This window comes from Lissotriton vulgaris, chromosome 5 (genome assembly GCF_964263255.1).
Source record: "Lissotriton vulgaris chromosome 5, aLisVul1.2, whole genome shotgun sequence".
Classification (NCBI taxonomy): Eukaryota; Metazoa; Chordata; class Amphibia; order Caudata; family Salamandridae; genus Lissotriton; species Lissotriton vulgaris.
The window spans coordinates 298,994,207-299,010,674 of record NC_141693.1 but is presented as its reverse complement, the minus strand read 5'-3'; the positions used below and the strand labels follow the sequence as shown (position 1 = coordinate 299,010,674).

At 43.6% G+C, this 16,468-nt stretch overlaps 1 protein-coding gene across 1 annotated transcript in view; it reads left to right on the top strand.

Moving 5' to 3' along the window:
* The window catches only part of LOC147710760 (uncharacterized), a 474,425-nt gene that overhangs the window by 101,630 nt on the left and 356,327 nt on the right, over nucleotides 1-16,468 (top strand). Inside the window, exon 5 of the mRNA XM_086921479.1 lies at nucleotides 174-324. Within this exon, the coding sequence (XP_086777605.1) occupies nucleotides 174-324 (151 nt within the window). The remainder of the gene's footprint in view (nucleotides 1-173; nucleotides 325-16,468) is intronic.

Genomic DNA, 16,468 nt, shown 5'->3' with positions numbered 1-16,468 from the left:
GTGCAGACTGCTCAATAAAGAGGCAGGCACATTGAATTACCTGAAGTTTCAACATGCTTATCAAAGGAAGGAAACCTACTTGTTTCAGTGTTTTCTTCCTGCTTGGGGGGGGGGGGGGGGGGGGGGGGAGGGGCCTTACCCGCGCCTTAACCTCCTGTTTCTGTCATGCTCAGAACCAGCATGAAGAAGTGAAGAAGCAGCTCCTGGACTTGCAGGTGCAGCATAACTCTCTAAAGCTGGAATCCCGGCGAGCGTTGGAGAACCACAACCAAAAATCTGCACAGCAGCAGCTGGAGAATGAGAACCACGTGGTGATGCTGCTGGGTGAGTACAGGGAGGGAGCCATCTTGGGCAGACTTAGACTTAGGCTAAGGAGCCATGTGCTTCCCTGTTTTTAAAACACATACTCACCCTCAACCACTCATAATTGTGAGGCATCCGTGAATAAGTAGTGGATCCAAATATTGACACCCTAATTGTGAAAGAAGGAGGCTAGTTTACTAAAATGAATCTCAAATGGAACTACATATCATATGAGTTTTTTTTATATATTTACTTGTGTTTCCCTTTGTAGGTTCACTGTACTCGTTTTTAAGTAGTAATTTGGTACTGGAAGATTTGAAATCTCTGATGTTTGTTGACACACTATGTGGAATGTTTATGCATATTGCACCCACCCTAGAGCCTTCCACTCACTCAGGTGTATGTACATTTGTTTTAGTTATGTAACATGAACCTAGAGAGAAGGCAGTGGAGTTCTGTATCTGGACAAAGAGAAAGATACATTTGACGAGTGATTGGAGAGGTAGCTGTGTTATGAGAGAGAGAAGGTGGATTGATGCTAGTCATAATAGGGTAATTTTGCGCTACCTGCACAAGGCGTGAAGTGAGTTAAAAGGACAAGCAGTTACACTGGGACAAGTGCACTCAGTATGGCAATTGTACAACCTATGTCCCATATGCAGCCCATAGTTTCAATTAAAATGCATTGCTTAAAATTTGTAATAGTTCCATGTAGACTACTGGTCATTTTCCTAGAAGAAACCTTTGGTAAAGTGAGGAAAGGGACTTCAAATCCTAGAAGAAACTTTTGGTAATGTAAGGGATCAAACTTCCAAATAGAGACCATTAGAGGTATTTGCCCCTGAATATCTGAAGGATGGCCACATGAAAGTGTTTCTTCCTTTACTGGTAACAAAAGCATCTCCTGAAGTGAGAAGAAATATACATTTTGAAACACACAATTGAGACTGAGAAAAAAGCTCGCATCATACAATCTTCCCTGGTAATCACAAACCTACACTAAGGATACGTAGCTTTTGAGTAGACATGAGATATTGCCTACCAACCTTTCACTGATACGTAGAAAGATTGGAACCAAAGTTTATTTGGAGCCCAGTATTAATTCAGTATACTATATCCGGGAACTCCTGAAATCGGTGAGTTCATCCTGGTGGTAATCACCAACCTAGGTGTGGAGAGGGCACCGAGGATGAAGCATGGCACAATTTTTAGTAGGTGAGGTGTCCTCTCCAATATCTCTATAGGGTTGTGATTAGCTAGGAGACAATATCTCATGTCCCCTAAATACCTGCATACCACTAGTAAATCTTTTAACAAATATACATCAGTGCTCCTTCACTTCCAATTTGGAATACTACACGCATTCATAAAGAGAAAGGCAAAATATCTTTTCTGCATTTCCACTTGCCTGACTTCCACCAGCAGGTAGTTGGTTGCTGAGGCCTTGGACAGTGCTTAATTATTTTAAGATTTTCTTTGTAGCCCACCATGGGGCAACCAATTACCTCAGCCGCCTAGTTGTACTGTTACTACGCTACATTTCCTTTCTCTTTTATTTTTGCAGGTTCCTTTTCATCTCATCTTTCTCCCTTTGTTGGCGTTATTCCATCTACCCCCTCATGCGTCTTTCTCCCTGACCAGTAAAAAATGAGTGCTGGTTCCCACCTCTAGCAATCTCTAATTTGGTGCTGGGCTCTGGACACTGTACACTTCCCTCCCTCTTAACCCATATGAAAGGAAAATCACAATGTTCTCACCCTGGATAAGGTCTGTGCTTCTAACCGGTATCACAAGAGCAGATGAGACCAATTTAAATAAAGGGTGGATGTTAGAAATATTGCTTTCTTTTCTGTTCATGAACAGCACAAATTGGTGAAGGGGTTAATGACCCTTCTTGGAGCACTTTTCATGCTCCCAATAAACGATTGGAGAGGGGTAGGCAGGAAAGAAACTGATATTTCAAAGTCCCTTTCCTTAATTAAGCTCTTAATTGTATAAAAATAGTATCTCTTTTCATGCTAAATAACATTTTATTTATGACCCCCTTCTCCCGTTATTCTATTGCCTTATATCCCTATTAGTGTCCAGTTCATGTATGCATTATGTAAAGCGTGAATTGAGTGTGCTTCCAGATTAGTCTCTAGCTCTGTGCTGGTTAAGTCATGCAGAAATGAGCAGTGTCATTTGGTGAAGGAAGATGTATTGATCCCCAGTTTCTGTGTATGTCTTCATATCTTCATATCTCAATAACTGGGCGTCCATGTTACTTTGCCCCAGAACCTCTGTCTCTTTATCCAGATGTTGATGATTGTGACAGGGCTGCATTATTCTCCATGTCCATGTGTGTGTCTGTGTCTCCGTTTAAGTGTGTATCTTTCAGACCCAGTGCCTGTTGATGTTGTTTTATGGATGTCTTATTGACATTCTCAGTAGTCTTGTGGTGGAGCATGTAAACATGTGGTGGGGTATGTGGGTGTCTGAGTGGTACTGGTAAGGGTATATTTATCAGTGTATTTTCCAAATGCAGTTTCCGTGTGGGTGCCAGTGAGTAGTTGCACGTGTAGAACTTGTGGCCTGTGGATAAGGAGAAATTCAACTGTTTTTAGATGTTGTTGTAGTGAGGGTCTGCCTTCTTGCTACTGTCTGTAGATGTAGTGTTCGTGTTAGTATGAGATTGTATAGTGCTTGTGCAGGTGAGTGTCTCTGTGGTGCTTTTGTTGGTGTTGGCTGGTGTGTTTCCAGCAGAAACTGGGTGAAGGTGCTGGTATAGGTTGGAGGTAGGCAATTTTTATTTGCTTGGTCTAGATATTTTTGTTTGAATAGTAGTGTTGTCAGTAGTTTCCTTACGGTGAGATAGTCTGCCATTTTCTTGATGTTACGGGAAGGAAGTACCAGAGGGTTGTTGCTGAGACTGATGTACCTTCTGTTAATGATTTCCTAAAGTTGGATATTTTGTGGAGTGTGACTTCTGTGCATCTTACTATTCAAACTTGCAGGTATTTAGTTAGTTTGGGTGTTTAATTTTATTTTATTTATTTAGAGAGTTTTATATAGCGCGGACAAGATCTTTGCAGATATCAGAGCGCTTTACATAGAGGGGTACATGAGGGAGCAAAGTCAGACATACAAATCAATAAATCAAACAGTACAAATAGGTGGCTGCAAAGCCAGTCATGTGAATAATAAGACAACTCATACAAATAAGCAGAGGGGTCAAACATGTAGTACAGATTGTAGCAGAGTATTAAGAGAGTTCGAGATAATAGTTCAAGTGTATTTAGCCATGAGGATAGCTTTTACTTCTTTTTTAAAGAGTGTAGTGGAGGAAATGAGCCTGGTTTCGGGAGGGAGTGAGTTCCAGATCCTAGGCGCCATTCCTGAGAAGGAGCGCTTATATGTTTTTTCCTTCCGGAATCTTCGAGGTTTCAGCAGAAGATTGTTTGTGCCTCTAGTGTTTCTCGCTCCGCCCGAGATTGTCAGTTTCTGAGCGAGGTAGCAGGGTGAGCTTAGGTGTACCGCCTTGTGTGTCATGCAGGCGATTTTCAGATGTATTCTGGCTTCAAAAGGCAGCCAGTTCAGGGATTTCAAGTCAGGGGTAATATGGGAGTGCTTTTTTGACCCAGTGATGAGTCTCGCTGCAGCGTTTAGAGAAGCTCTCAGTGGTGCGGTTGTAGTTAGGGGGAGTCCGCAGAGGGCGGTGCTGCCGTATTCAATTCGAGGGATGACTAGAGCTTGCACTGCGGTTTGGAAGTCTTTGGCTGGGAGGAAGGGTTTAAGTTTCCTCAGGGTATTAATCTGGAAGTTCGCTCCCTTTGTTGCCTTGCTGATATGTTGCTGCATGTTGAGATTGGAGTCGAGTGTTATGCCTAAAGATTTTGCTGAGTCCACGATGGTGGGTTGTACATTGAGTGCAGTTAGGTGTTTAAGCCAAATTTGCGTGGTGGAGATCTTCGCTGGTGGTGAGATCAGAAGGAACTCTGTTTTCAGGGCATTGAGTTTGAGATGATTGTCGGAAAGAAACTGTTAAGAAACTGTGACCATTATTGTATCGTATGTAAGGCTTTGAATATGTTTCTTTTTTCTTATGGTAGCTAATGGTTGGTGTATAGTTTCTGGATGACATAGTTTCTTTATCTAACATGTAGGAGTAGTGTTGCTGATGGAGTTTGCTTTTGTTGGAGTGTGACAATGTGGTATGCAAGTAGTGCCATTTTCATAGTCTGTCCATGAATGTAGTCGTGTCTTTTGAGGTGTAGGAAATGCAGCTTATAGAGTTGGCTTCAGCTATGCAGAGGAGTTCTGAAAGCATGTGGACAACTTGGATTTTTACTGTATTTGGGAGCAATGACACGGCTTCGTTTGTAAGCAGCCTTATGAAAGGTAAGGCTGAATTTTAGAGCTTTGTAAACAGTGGAGGCTCTTCCGCTAAGGCAGAGGAGTGTCGCCCCTCTGCTTTTTTGCCGTGAAAGGAAGGGAAAATAAAATGATAACTCATTATATCGTTTTATTTTGTCCTGCTTCTGGCAGCTTTACGGGGCTGCTCTTCTCACAGAGCAGGGCAGGGTGAGGAGTGGTAGCACCCTCCTAAATGCGCATGATTGTTTGGCCGGCCCTCTTGGGCCGGCCAAACAGTCATGCACACTTTGCATATTCTCCAAGTAATTCATAAGAATTAATCCAAAACAATTATTTTGATCCGCAAAGTTTTATTCACTGCGGGATCCAGTGTAATGAATACACGTAGCATAGTAAATAGTCAACTGTATTTGAGGTCATACAGTGCCCCAGGAGGGAAGGGGGAAGTGATAGTGGAGAGGTAGGGAAGTGAAGGGATTATGTGACAGTAAAATCAACAATTCAGAACACTTTTCATGCTATAATTCGTATAGCAACAGCTGCCATAAAAAATGACGACATTATTTATAGAAGGGCATACAACACAAAGTACAGTGTATATACAAATTTTGGCGTGTGTGGTTGCCGCAATTGGAAAAACCGTCGACGTTTCGACCCTCTGAAACTGCAGGAAGAGTTAACCTTGCTGCGGGGTCTTCATCAGGACCAGGGGGAGGGGCAGGGAACCACAGGGTCAGAAGTCCTCCGTGTGGTCTTGTGGTTAATTAAGGCAATGACGGTAGTGAGTCTGCACCGATAGCGGCGTCATGCACTCAAACAGTATTCGGTCGATTCAAATACCATAGGGAATTGATCCAAAGTTCGTTCGGTAGTAGTTAATCTGGGAGCTCCGTACGAGGGCAGCCGATGAGTCGCAGCAAGGCTAACTCTTCCTGCAGTTTCAGAGGGTCGAAACGTCGACGGTTTTTCCAATTGCGGCAACCACACACGCCAAAATTTGTATATACACTGTACTTTGTGTTGTATGCCCTTCTATAAATAATGTCGCCATTTTTTATGGCAGCTGTTGCTATACGAATTATAGCATGAAAAGTGTTCTGAATTGTTGATTTTACTGTCACATAATCCCTTCACTTCCCTACCTCTCCACTATCACTTCCCCCTTCCCTCCTGGGGCACTGTATGACCTCAAATACAGTTGACTATTTACTATGCTACGTGTATTCATTACACTGGATCCCGCAGTGAATAAAACTTTGCGGATCAAAATAATTGTTTTGGATTAATTCTTATGAATTGCATTATATGTTCCCTGTCCACACTGGGACCCTTCCTCCTAGTACTTATTGAACCCAGGTCCCAGTGACTTCAATTGGGTAACCCCTTCGTATACAATATTCTCCAAGTAGGCTGCATTACAGCCTGCTTGGCGAACATGCCCAGGCTCCCAGTCAGCGTCTGAGCACTGTGATTGGCTGACTGTGAGCCTGGTTGTGCTTCCTGTTCAGGCTGGGCGAGGGGGCGAGGGACTACGGAAGAGAGACGTGGAGAGGAAGCGATGAGAAGGTAGATTTTTTTTCTTCTTTTTTTAATACCTGCTCCCCGCCCCCCCTGCCCCCTGCCCCCCCCCCCTCTCCCCCCCCTGCTTTTTAGGTTTCGGCCTGGCCGTAGCAGTGCTCCGCCCAGGGCGAAATCTTATGGTCCTACAGTATGGGCCTTCGTCCCGCCTCTGGAATTTTACCTTCCAGCCAATAGGAAGGGGAGAGCACGAAAAACACGCCCCCGAATCCCTACACGCACTCCCATCCCACCCCCGTCCATTCATTCCCCTGTCCTCGCCCTCCCTCTCTCCCTTGGCCTTGTTTTTATTTTATTTCATTTTTAGTCGTATTGGCTGTGTTTTTTTTATTACAAATGGGGTTGTGGTGCAACCCGAAATCAGTCGAAAATGTCAAAAATCAGCCCGTAAGCGCAGCTGTGTGTGCGTACCTGCTTACATTGGAGCCTTTATTGTGAGGCCATTAGCGTAAAGCACTCTGCCTATTCCAGTAGAACATGTTTAAGACTGGCTTTTAATGGGGGTACAACTTTCACACAGTTCTATCCAGTTAACAGGAAGCTTGGATTGGCGCTCCGCCTCTACTTCCCCGGAAGCGCCTCACATTGGCTGACAAGTGCGGTAATGGGCGGGGCTGCCTGCCACAGTGCACGCGCGCCCATTACTGTGATGCGCTCTTTTGGACTCACGCTCGTCCCCGCTGGAGTCGCGCCATTTTGATCGTTGGAAAGAAGCAACTGGAGGTTCCCGGAAGAGAAACGGAGGAGCCAGCAGGACGTGCGGGGATCGTGAGGTAAAGGGCTGGGCGACGAGGTTCCGTGGCCATGTAGTCTGATGGCGGCTTGAGGGGATTGCCGTGCTTCTCTTCGCCCCGGCAAGGTCCTACCGGCCTCGGATTTGCACAATTTGGGCAGTGAGGAGGGAATGCTGCTGCCTGCGCCTGCTCAGATAAGCTATCAACCTCACCGACTCGTAGTCTCCTGACAACACCACAAGAAGCACCTCTTCTACGTGTCTAGGCGAGCACACTGACTCCTTCAAGGAGGAAACATCTGGGTTCTCCATGGGGGCGGTGGTGGGCAGGGGGCGTATCCACTCAGAGGTGTACACAGGCTGAAGGAAATTATTATTGTAGCCCTACTCTGAATATAAGAAGTAACCAAGAAACCGACACAAGCTGCTGGCGCACGTATTTGCTGTGCTTTGCCAAGACGCGGTGGGTTCTCATGGTGCTTGCTGTGTGTGTGCAGGGGCCATACATAGAAGGTTGCTTATATTTGCTGTGAATATGACAGGAAGTGGTAGATGAGAGAGGCAGACCTAAGCCCTGAAACAATTTCCGTGGTGGAGCCTAAAGGGTTGTTAATGGTGCCACTATACCATGTCATTCTAAGGGGGTGGAATTCCCGTTGTTGTTTGCAAGAGCACCTTACCTGAAGGCACCCGTGTTAATGGCAATGGTTCGATAATCTTACAATGGGCTAAAAAGACAACTCTCACTACGTAAAATAGTGCAATATGCTTACAATATTGGGACAGTGTTTAGGATCTGTGAGAGAGCTAGGACATGACTGATTCCCCTCCCGCTTCTTGTCGTATTTGTGTCAGTGGGGTGTGCGATAGTTCCCGACACAATCCACCTTTGCTTATTACCAATACTTACTCTCCATAATGTGTACACAAAGATCCTCTTAACAATCATGTTCACAAATAAATGTGTCACTTAAATCCAGCCTCTTAACTCCTAGTACCCATAGTATAGGTGTCAATTTGAGACACATGCAGGTAGTAGTACGCAGGATCGCGTTAGTAATGTCATTTGCCACTAGTAAGTATTATCATAAAAGTATATGCTTGTCCATTTAATTGGTCTCTCTTTGAACAATGGCACATCTTAAGTTACCCAGTTCGTCTTTTATGTTGTTTCATTGGTAGCAGCAGCTGCACAGAAAGCAAGCAGTTTTCAGGAATGATGTGCCACCAGACCTCCAAAATGAGTTTATTATGAGGCCAACAAGCCCCCGTTTCTCAGATTTCACGCTCACTCCTATTGTGTACCGCTCTTAGCTACTGCATTCTTTACCTGGAAACCTTCAGATTTCGACACAAATGCTATTTGACTAGTAATGGCCTTTTTTTTTTTAAAGACCAGTATTGGTGCTCTGCTGACATCTCGTCAGGAATTATGATTCTGAGGCCGCGCTTTGTTATGCATACTTAAGGATTTGGCATACAATCACCTGCATAATTAAAAGTTGCTGAAAACGCAACATGGTGTTTGTGTTGGCAGCCCCTCTGCAAAGGTTCACATAGTGTCGTTACTGGTAATGTGTGTGAGGGGGGTAAAATAGTTGGCGTGCCCCCCCCCACCTGTTTCCATCCGCTATATAAATAAAACCCTTGGTACAGACCGGGTCTGCGTGCTGCGCAGTGGGAATTATTTACAATGTCAATAGCACAAACTTGCGTAAATACGGGACCTATTGCATTGAAAATGCAATAGGTCTCGTATTTGCGAGAGATTAAGCTGTTGCCATTGTAAATTACAATGCCATTTATTTATCTGTTTTCAAAACCAACACATAAATAAAAAGTTTGTCATTTACAATGCCAATAGCTCAAACTTTTGCAAAGGCGAAACCGTTGCATTGTAAATGCTTGTTGTAAAATGTCATTTGTTTTTGTTTTCGGGGGTTTAGTTTCATTTTTTTTTTATATTTCAGGAAAGATAAATCAGGTACATAAACATACTACATAAAGGCCCATATGTGATGACAGCAGCATAAATAAATTAGAACATTATTTGGACAACAAAAAAAAGGAAGCGACCCAGAGAAAATAAAGAGGGAACGGAGTATGAGAGAACCAGAAGCACCTAAGGGGAGGGTGTTGGAGCTGAGACACAGCGAGAAGAAGAAGAAAACGGAACATATAGATTTAAGTGCGCCACTCTCCCCCTTTCCCCCTCCCCCCCTCTCCTCTCCCCCTGCCTCCATCCTATCCCTGTGTCTGAAACTCCAGCAAGGGTCCCCAGATTTGCTGCGCTTTTTTCCTAGCTCTGCTCCCCTTACATTTGTACAGCGCGATCTCCAAATTAAATATATGAAACAGTCTAGCATACCAAGCCTGATATGTCGGGGGGTCGTTATCCTTCCATTTAGAGGCTATCATTATACAGAGAGCAGCTGTTGCCATGAAACAAAAATAAACCTGTGTTTCTAACTACAAGGATTCATCCCATCCCAGCATTATTAAAGGAGTAAGTGTAATTGTACATCCCATAATCTTACTAAGGAAGGATTCGATCCCCAATTTAACCAGCCCCAATTCAGAGCATTCAGCGAACATATGAATCATGTTGGCCGGACCTAGCCCACATCTTGGAAATTCGTTCGAATCCCTTTTCCCCCAGGTCCAAAGTTTGGCCGGCGTAAAATATAAACTATATATGGTCTTAAAATGTTGAGCCTTTAAGTTGGCTGATAAACGAACCATTTTGGACAGTTCAAGGGACCTGTATAAATCCACATCCTGGTTTCCAAGTTTAGCTGCCCATGTACATTGCACCTTAACTATATCATCCTCACTAGCTTTGATCATCAGCGCATAAACTTCCTTCACTTGGGAATTTTTCTGGACCAAATATACAAAAGCGGAATGCATAAATGAGAAGTAAGGTGACTCATAACTGTTTTAGTGGATTCTCTTAATTGCAAGTATTTAAATAAGCTTCGAGGGTCTATCTCAAAGTGGTCCAGAATCTCTGCAAATGTCATAAGACCAGTTGAATTAATGATGTCACCAACAGAGTTAATTCCTGCCTGTTCCCATTTACTACCGGTCTTGTCAAATAGAAAATCTGGGAAGAATGATGACCGCCATAATAAGAGGTGACGATGAATTTTAGGAATATTTAACAATTTGCTGGTTTTCTGCCACACCCTCCATGCTGCTCTGAGAGGTTTGAAGCGAGTTCTTTTGTAGTAGCTATTATCCAATTGTCTAAGTAGAAGGCATGGGGCTAGATTTCCCATAGCTAATTCAAAGATAGATGGTGGAGTCTCTGTCTGACATATTACCGGGATTGGTCTAAACAATATAGACATTTGTTGAAACATAATAGCCCAGTAATAATATAGGATGCTTGGCACTGCCAGCCCCCCTTGGCTTTAAGAAAGGGACATGAATCTCAGCGATCTCCTTACCTTCCCATAACCCCAGATAAACTGTGAGAAGATCGCTTCAACTTCTTTAAACATAAACTTAGGGGGTTCTAGTGGTATACAGCGAAATAAATTAAAGTATTTTCGGGAACATAGTAATTTTTATAACATTTGCCCTACCAATGATAGATAAATGTAGAATATTCATCCTCTTAAGGTCTGCACTTATTCTAATCAGCAGAGGGTCTACGTTAATATTCCAGATGGTATCGACGTCAGCTGCAATTGCGATCCCTAAATAGGTTGCTGCCTCTGCCCTCCTGGGATCCTGCCACAAGATTGAGCTAGAGCAGATGATCTTGGTTTTATCTGCGTTTAACCCATAACAGGATTCCTCCCCAAACTCCCTAGCTAGATCTTCTATCCTACCAATTGTCGCCTGGGGTTCAGGGGTAACTACCGCGATGTCATCTGCGTATGCTAGCACTTTAGTACTGTATCCCCTTACCACCACCGTAGGTAGGATCACCGGGTCATTTCAAATAGCTCTAATTAGCGGATCTATGTATAGTGCGAAAAGGATTGGGGAACATGGGCAGCCCTGTCTTGTCCCCTTGCAATCTTTACCTGTCCAGAATGTTGCCCCATCAATTGTATTTTTGCGTTTGACACGTTTGTTATAAAATTGTGAATATAGCATTAGTTACAGATGATTGTTTAATCCGGATCAGTCACGTTGCGACTTCACGATGGGGTATACACCACAAGCTAATTAATAGACGAGATCAAGAGAAGGCGCACGAAAGAGCGAACTTGCCACCTCACACTGCATCTCATTATCATGTGAGCAGAAACATAAACTCACCATTTCTTTTCACAAATTCCATCAACTCTGCCAAAGTAAAGTGAAGTGTGTTCAAAAAAGAAGACACGCAAATTCACCATGTATTATCACTTTGCTGTATAGTAGTTATGGTTTTGTGTAGATTATGTATACCATATCCTTCTGCTTAATGCCTAAGTGTGAACTGAAAATAAATGCTTGAAAACGAATAAAACATATTCAAACAAAAAAATCTATTGTATTTTTGCGTATGACTGTACATACATTGCTCTTAGAGCAGTAAGTATGCGGGTCCAAAGCCGTTTGATCTTAACTTCTGCCAGCGGTACCCCCATTCCACTTGATCAAACGCTTTTTGGGCATCTAATAAAATTATTGACATTTGTTGCCCCGAACTCTCTGCGGTGTTAAATAATGAGATTACCCTATTAATATGGTCAGTTGTACTACGACCGGGTATGAAGCTGTGTTGCCACGGGCTTACTAAAGAATCGATGACCTTTGAAAGCCTCCTCGCTAGGATTTTGGAGTAGATCTTCTCATCCGTATTTATTAATGTATTAGGCCTGTAGGAGGCTGGATTGTCCGCTGCCTTCCCCTTTTTCAAGAAAATAACTATACTGGTCTATATCTTATATATCTCCATGGGTAGGCCATCTGGGCCTGCCGCCTTCCCGGAGGCCATAGATAGCAATACCTTGTTAACTTCTCCCATTAAGATATCTCCCTCTAACTCTTGTATCACAGGGGGGAACCTAGTCCCTGGATCCACCGTGGTTTGATGCTTGGACTTTTAGGGATCTTGATGGAAGTCTTGGAAAATATTCACTATCTCATGAGGATCAGAGGACACTGTACCATCCTTTCTTTTTAGCTTCGTAATACTACTTGCCACTGTTTTTTGTCTGATCCGCAGAGCCAGGTGTGTTCCTGTTTTTTCCCCCCATATTCATAGTGTTCCTGTCTGCTAGTTTAGAATCTTTTGGCTATAGATTGATTAAGCAGCCCATTTATCTTAGCTTTGGTGCTAATTACTTTTAGTTTGATCTCTGTCTGCCGCTGCGTCTGTTTTTGGACAATAGCAGCCATATGTTCTGTCTCATGTCTACTCGAGTCTTGCATCAGTGATCTAATACGCTCTTGTTGGTTTTTCCTATGAAACCCAGGGAAGCTGATTACTTCCCCTCTAAGCCCAGATTTATATGTGTCCCAAACCATCTCCCTTGACGTACTGTACCTATTAATATAAAAAAACGGTATAGTCCAGCGTTTGATGTGATCGATGAACCCATTAGTAACCAGTAGTTTTCTATCGAAGGTCCACCTTACCGGGGGTTTTAGATACCCTGAAATCTCAATCTCCAGATTGAGGGGGTTATGGTCCGAAAGAAGCTTTGGTATCTTCTTTATCTGGGCTTCATTTACAAGTGAACTGGGAATGTAAAAATTGTCCAGCCTAACATACTTTCTATGTGGGCACGAGTAATAAGTATATCCTGGGTCCCCAGATTTATTTATAGACCAGATATCTACCAGCCCATGGCTTGCGGCCAGTGCCTGTACTGCATGAAAAACTAGTAGTTTCCTACCTTGGTACCCAGCCCTCCCTAACCCCCCTGAATCCATATGAATATTAAAATCTCCACATATTATCAATGGAGTGGGCCAAAAGGCGAGCTCTACCTCTAGTTCTATCAATAAATCAGCATAATCTAAATTTGACCCGTATATGGTGCAGAGTGTACCAAGGGTGGGAATTACAGCAATTGCCCACCGGCCCCATTTGTCAGATAATGTACGATTGCTTGAAGGAAGCCGGTAGGAAGCATGTATTGCCACTCCTCTCGTATTTACGGACTGTGTAAAGCAGATTCTCCAGTATTCAATCTTTCATAGATTCACATGCTTGTATCTTCCCCGTCGTCATGGTGTGAGTCTCCCGGTAAATAATAACCATAGCAGTAGAAGAATAAACTGCCTGGAAACCTTAGAGTAGTGAAACCATAGGTAACCTCTCCTCCTCATTATGTGGCCCAAACTACAGCCAATCCGCTGCCAGCACCAGCCTACACCATTCCCAGCAGAGCCACCATACCTCAGATTTCCAACCGCCTTCGTGTGAGAAGGAGTCTCCCTGAGCTCAGCTCAGTTTTTCTCTCTTCATCGAACTTTTGACCTTCACAGTTGGAAGTCAGGTACTGTTTTGTCAGGATTATTACATTCAAGTCGAGTCGAGAGTTCTTTATTCGATGATTAAAAATCACCATAAAAGCACATATATATATACAATTAATTAAAATCCAATTAAATCATTATCAGAACCCTGCTTGTAATACAATCTAATTTTTTTAAAAAAGAGAGAAAAGACAATATAGATACATTGGAGGTCTTATCAATCAATCCCCCCCTCTAGTTACCCTCAGTCGGACCAACACTTTAATGAAATTCATAATACAGCATAATGTAAAAGGGTCACTCGCTTGTTGTAAATAAATTATAGCAGCTCTAGCATATTTCAATTTGGCTTGTTTTAAAATATCTACCAAGAATCTGCTCCTGGGCATTGAGTAAAAAGAACACAATAATACAAAATGAAGGGAGTCCTGCGGGGACCTATTGTCGCAACCGCAGGTTCCCTTCTGCTCAATTGTAGTTAAAAACCCTGACGGGGACGCTAATAAATAAGGTAATAAATTGAGCCTAAAACGACACATTAAAAACCTGTCCTGGGCATTGTACATAAGGTATAAGTATGGCTCCATTCCCTCTGTACTTTTGACAAGACTATGGGCACTCACAGTTTTTTGGGACCCTTCGACCTTAGCTCTATGTTTTATTTTCTGGGCTAAAAAGGCTCTCTTCACGATCACTTTATCCTGAGGTACAATTACTACCGGGTCGACAAAGAGATTCTAATAGCCCAGGGTTTCTAGGGGGGCCTTTACATATTTGAGCCATGGGATGCTCATACATTTATCTCTACCTAGGCAATCACTTAGAATTTCCCTACTTAGGGACGCCTCAGGATTTGTCCAAATTTTCAGCCAGGCCAGGATGGGTCTGAGCTTCACCAAATCTTCAAGGTATAGCCTCCCTAATTCCCTGTGTGCTATAACAGCAGGGGTACTTTGTGGGACTTTCAAAATAGATCGTAGATATTTATTTTCTTCCCACTGAATTTGCGTAATGTTAGCAAAGCCCCATACCTCTGCCCCATAAATGACTTTGGAGCAGCACATAGAGCCATAAAGGTTCATCACCTATTCGGGGCACCATCTACCTACCCTCCGCCCATAGCTGGCAATAGCACCATTAGTGGCAATCATTTTACAACAACGCTCCTCCACCAGGGAATTACCCATCGAATAGTAAGCCTAAGTAGGAGAATGTTTTAACCCTTTCTATTTTGTGACTTCCTATCGTGAAAGTGGATTTGGTGCAAGGTTTATTGCCTGCCAACAGCACGTATGACTTGCCCAAGTTGACGGACAGTTCTAAAGAATCCATATATTTAACAAATCCATCAATTAAAGTCTGTAGACTCTTAAGGCGTACGCGCGAGCAGGACCGCGTCATCCGCGTAAAGTTAAACAGGGATGTGATGAGACCCTACTCTTGGACAATCTGTCTTTAAATTTAACAAAAACTGCTCTAAATTATTTATATAAAGTGAGAATAGAAAAGGGGCGAGAATACAGCCTTCCCGTACCCCGCTCCTACATGGGAATGATTCTGTCAACCCACTCTCCATATTGTACTGTACTTTAGCTGAGGTGTCGCTGTGAAGCTCCCTTAAAATGTTAATTAGGCCAACGTCAATCCCCATAAGAGTCATCATAGCTCAGATCTTATCCCTATTCACATGGTAGAAAGCGGCTGCCAAATCCATGAACCCCATATAGATGGCTTCATTGCTGGCCTTGGTGTATTTGGCAGTCAGCATGTAGAGGTTCAGGCATTGGTCGCTAGTAGACCTCCCTATCCTAAAGCCGTACTGAGTGTCCGAGATGGTGTTATTTTCCTCGGTCCACTCAGACAGACGATTAAGGATGCCCCGACCCAAAAGTTTAGCAGACACATCAATCAGTGAAATCGGGCGATAGCACTGGGGGTTGTCCCTATTGCCCTTTTTAAAAAGAGGGACGATTATGGCCGTTGACCATGAAGGCGGCAAACCACAACTAATAGCTGCATATATGATTCTAGTCATTATAGGGGCCCACAGCTCTACACAACTCAGGAACAAATCAGACGGGATCCCATCTGGGCCGGGGGCTTTATTTTTTGTCAGACCCTCAATTCTGGCAGTAATTTCCTTAATGGAAAAAACTACAGGCTGACCCTGCTGCATCGTCCCTACCTTCTCTTCAATCGTTCCTGCTTCGTGGTTGTACAGCCCCTTAAAATGAGTGACCCACTGTTCCGGCAAAATATTTGTCCCTATTTCCGGGGCATTGTCATCCTGGAAGCCTGGTCTATTAATAATTCTCCAGAATTCAGACATGTCCCTTTTTTCTGCTGCCTCCCTTAAGTCTGCCCATGCTTCCCCCTGTAGGACTAGTTTCCTCCTCTTGGTCTCGCTCTTATTATTACATTCAAAATGTCTGAAGGCTCCAAGAAGAGACTTTTCAGAGCTTGCAGGTCCTGTGGCAAGGCCAGATTATTTTCTGATGACCCACACAAGCAATGCTTGTACTGCTTGTACCCTAAGCATATCCCTAAGGACTGCAAATATTGCCGGAACTTCTCTGCCAAAACCCTTAAGGATAAAGAAGCTTGCCTCTTATTATGGCTTCAAAAGAGAAAATCTACAGACTCGGAGTCTGAAGGGGAAACCAAGGGACACACCTCTGAGAAACAGAAAAGAGGGTCCTCTGAGGAAAAAGGAGATGTGAAGAAACAAAAAGCAGGAAAAACCGAGAAAGGTGAACCTTCTTCTTCTCTCCCTCCAACTCCTCTCAAGCCTTCCTCAGAAAAGAAGGCTTCGTCGTCGCTTCAGTCGACAAAATCTGCTGAAATTCCAGTCAGATCGCCGTCGACGACTACCATCTCGTCGTCGACGACGACAATCTCGACGATGATAGCTTCGTCGATAACGACGACGACTCCGTCGACGGTGAATACCAGACCCTCGTCGACGGCAAAATCTTCGTCGACGACCATCCCGTCGACGATGCAGCTGATTGTTCCATCGATGGCCCCGTCGACGACGAGAAAATCGTGGACGATGCCTGCATCTCCAAC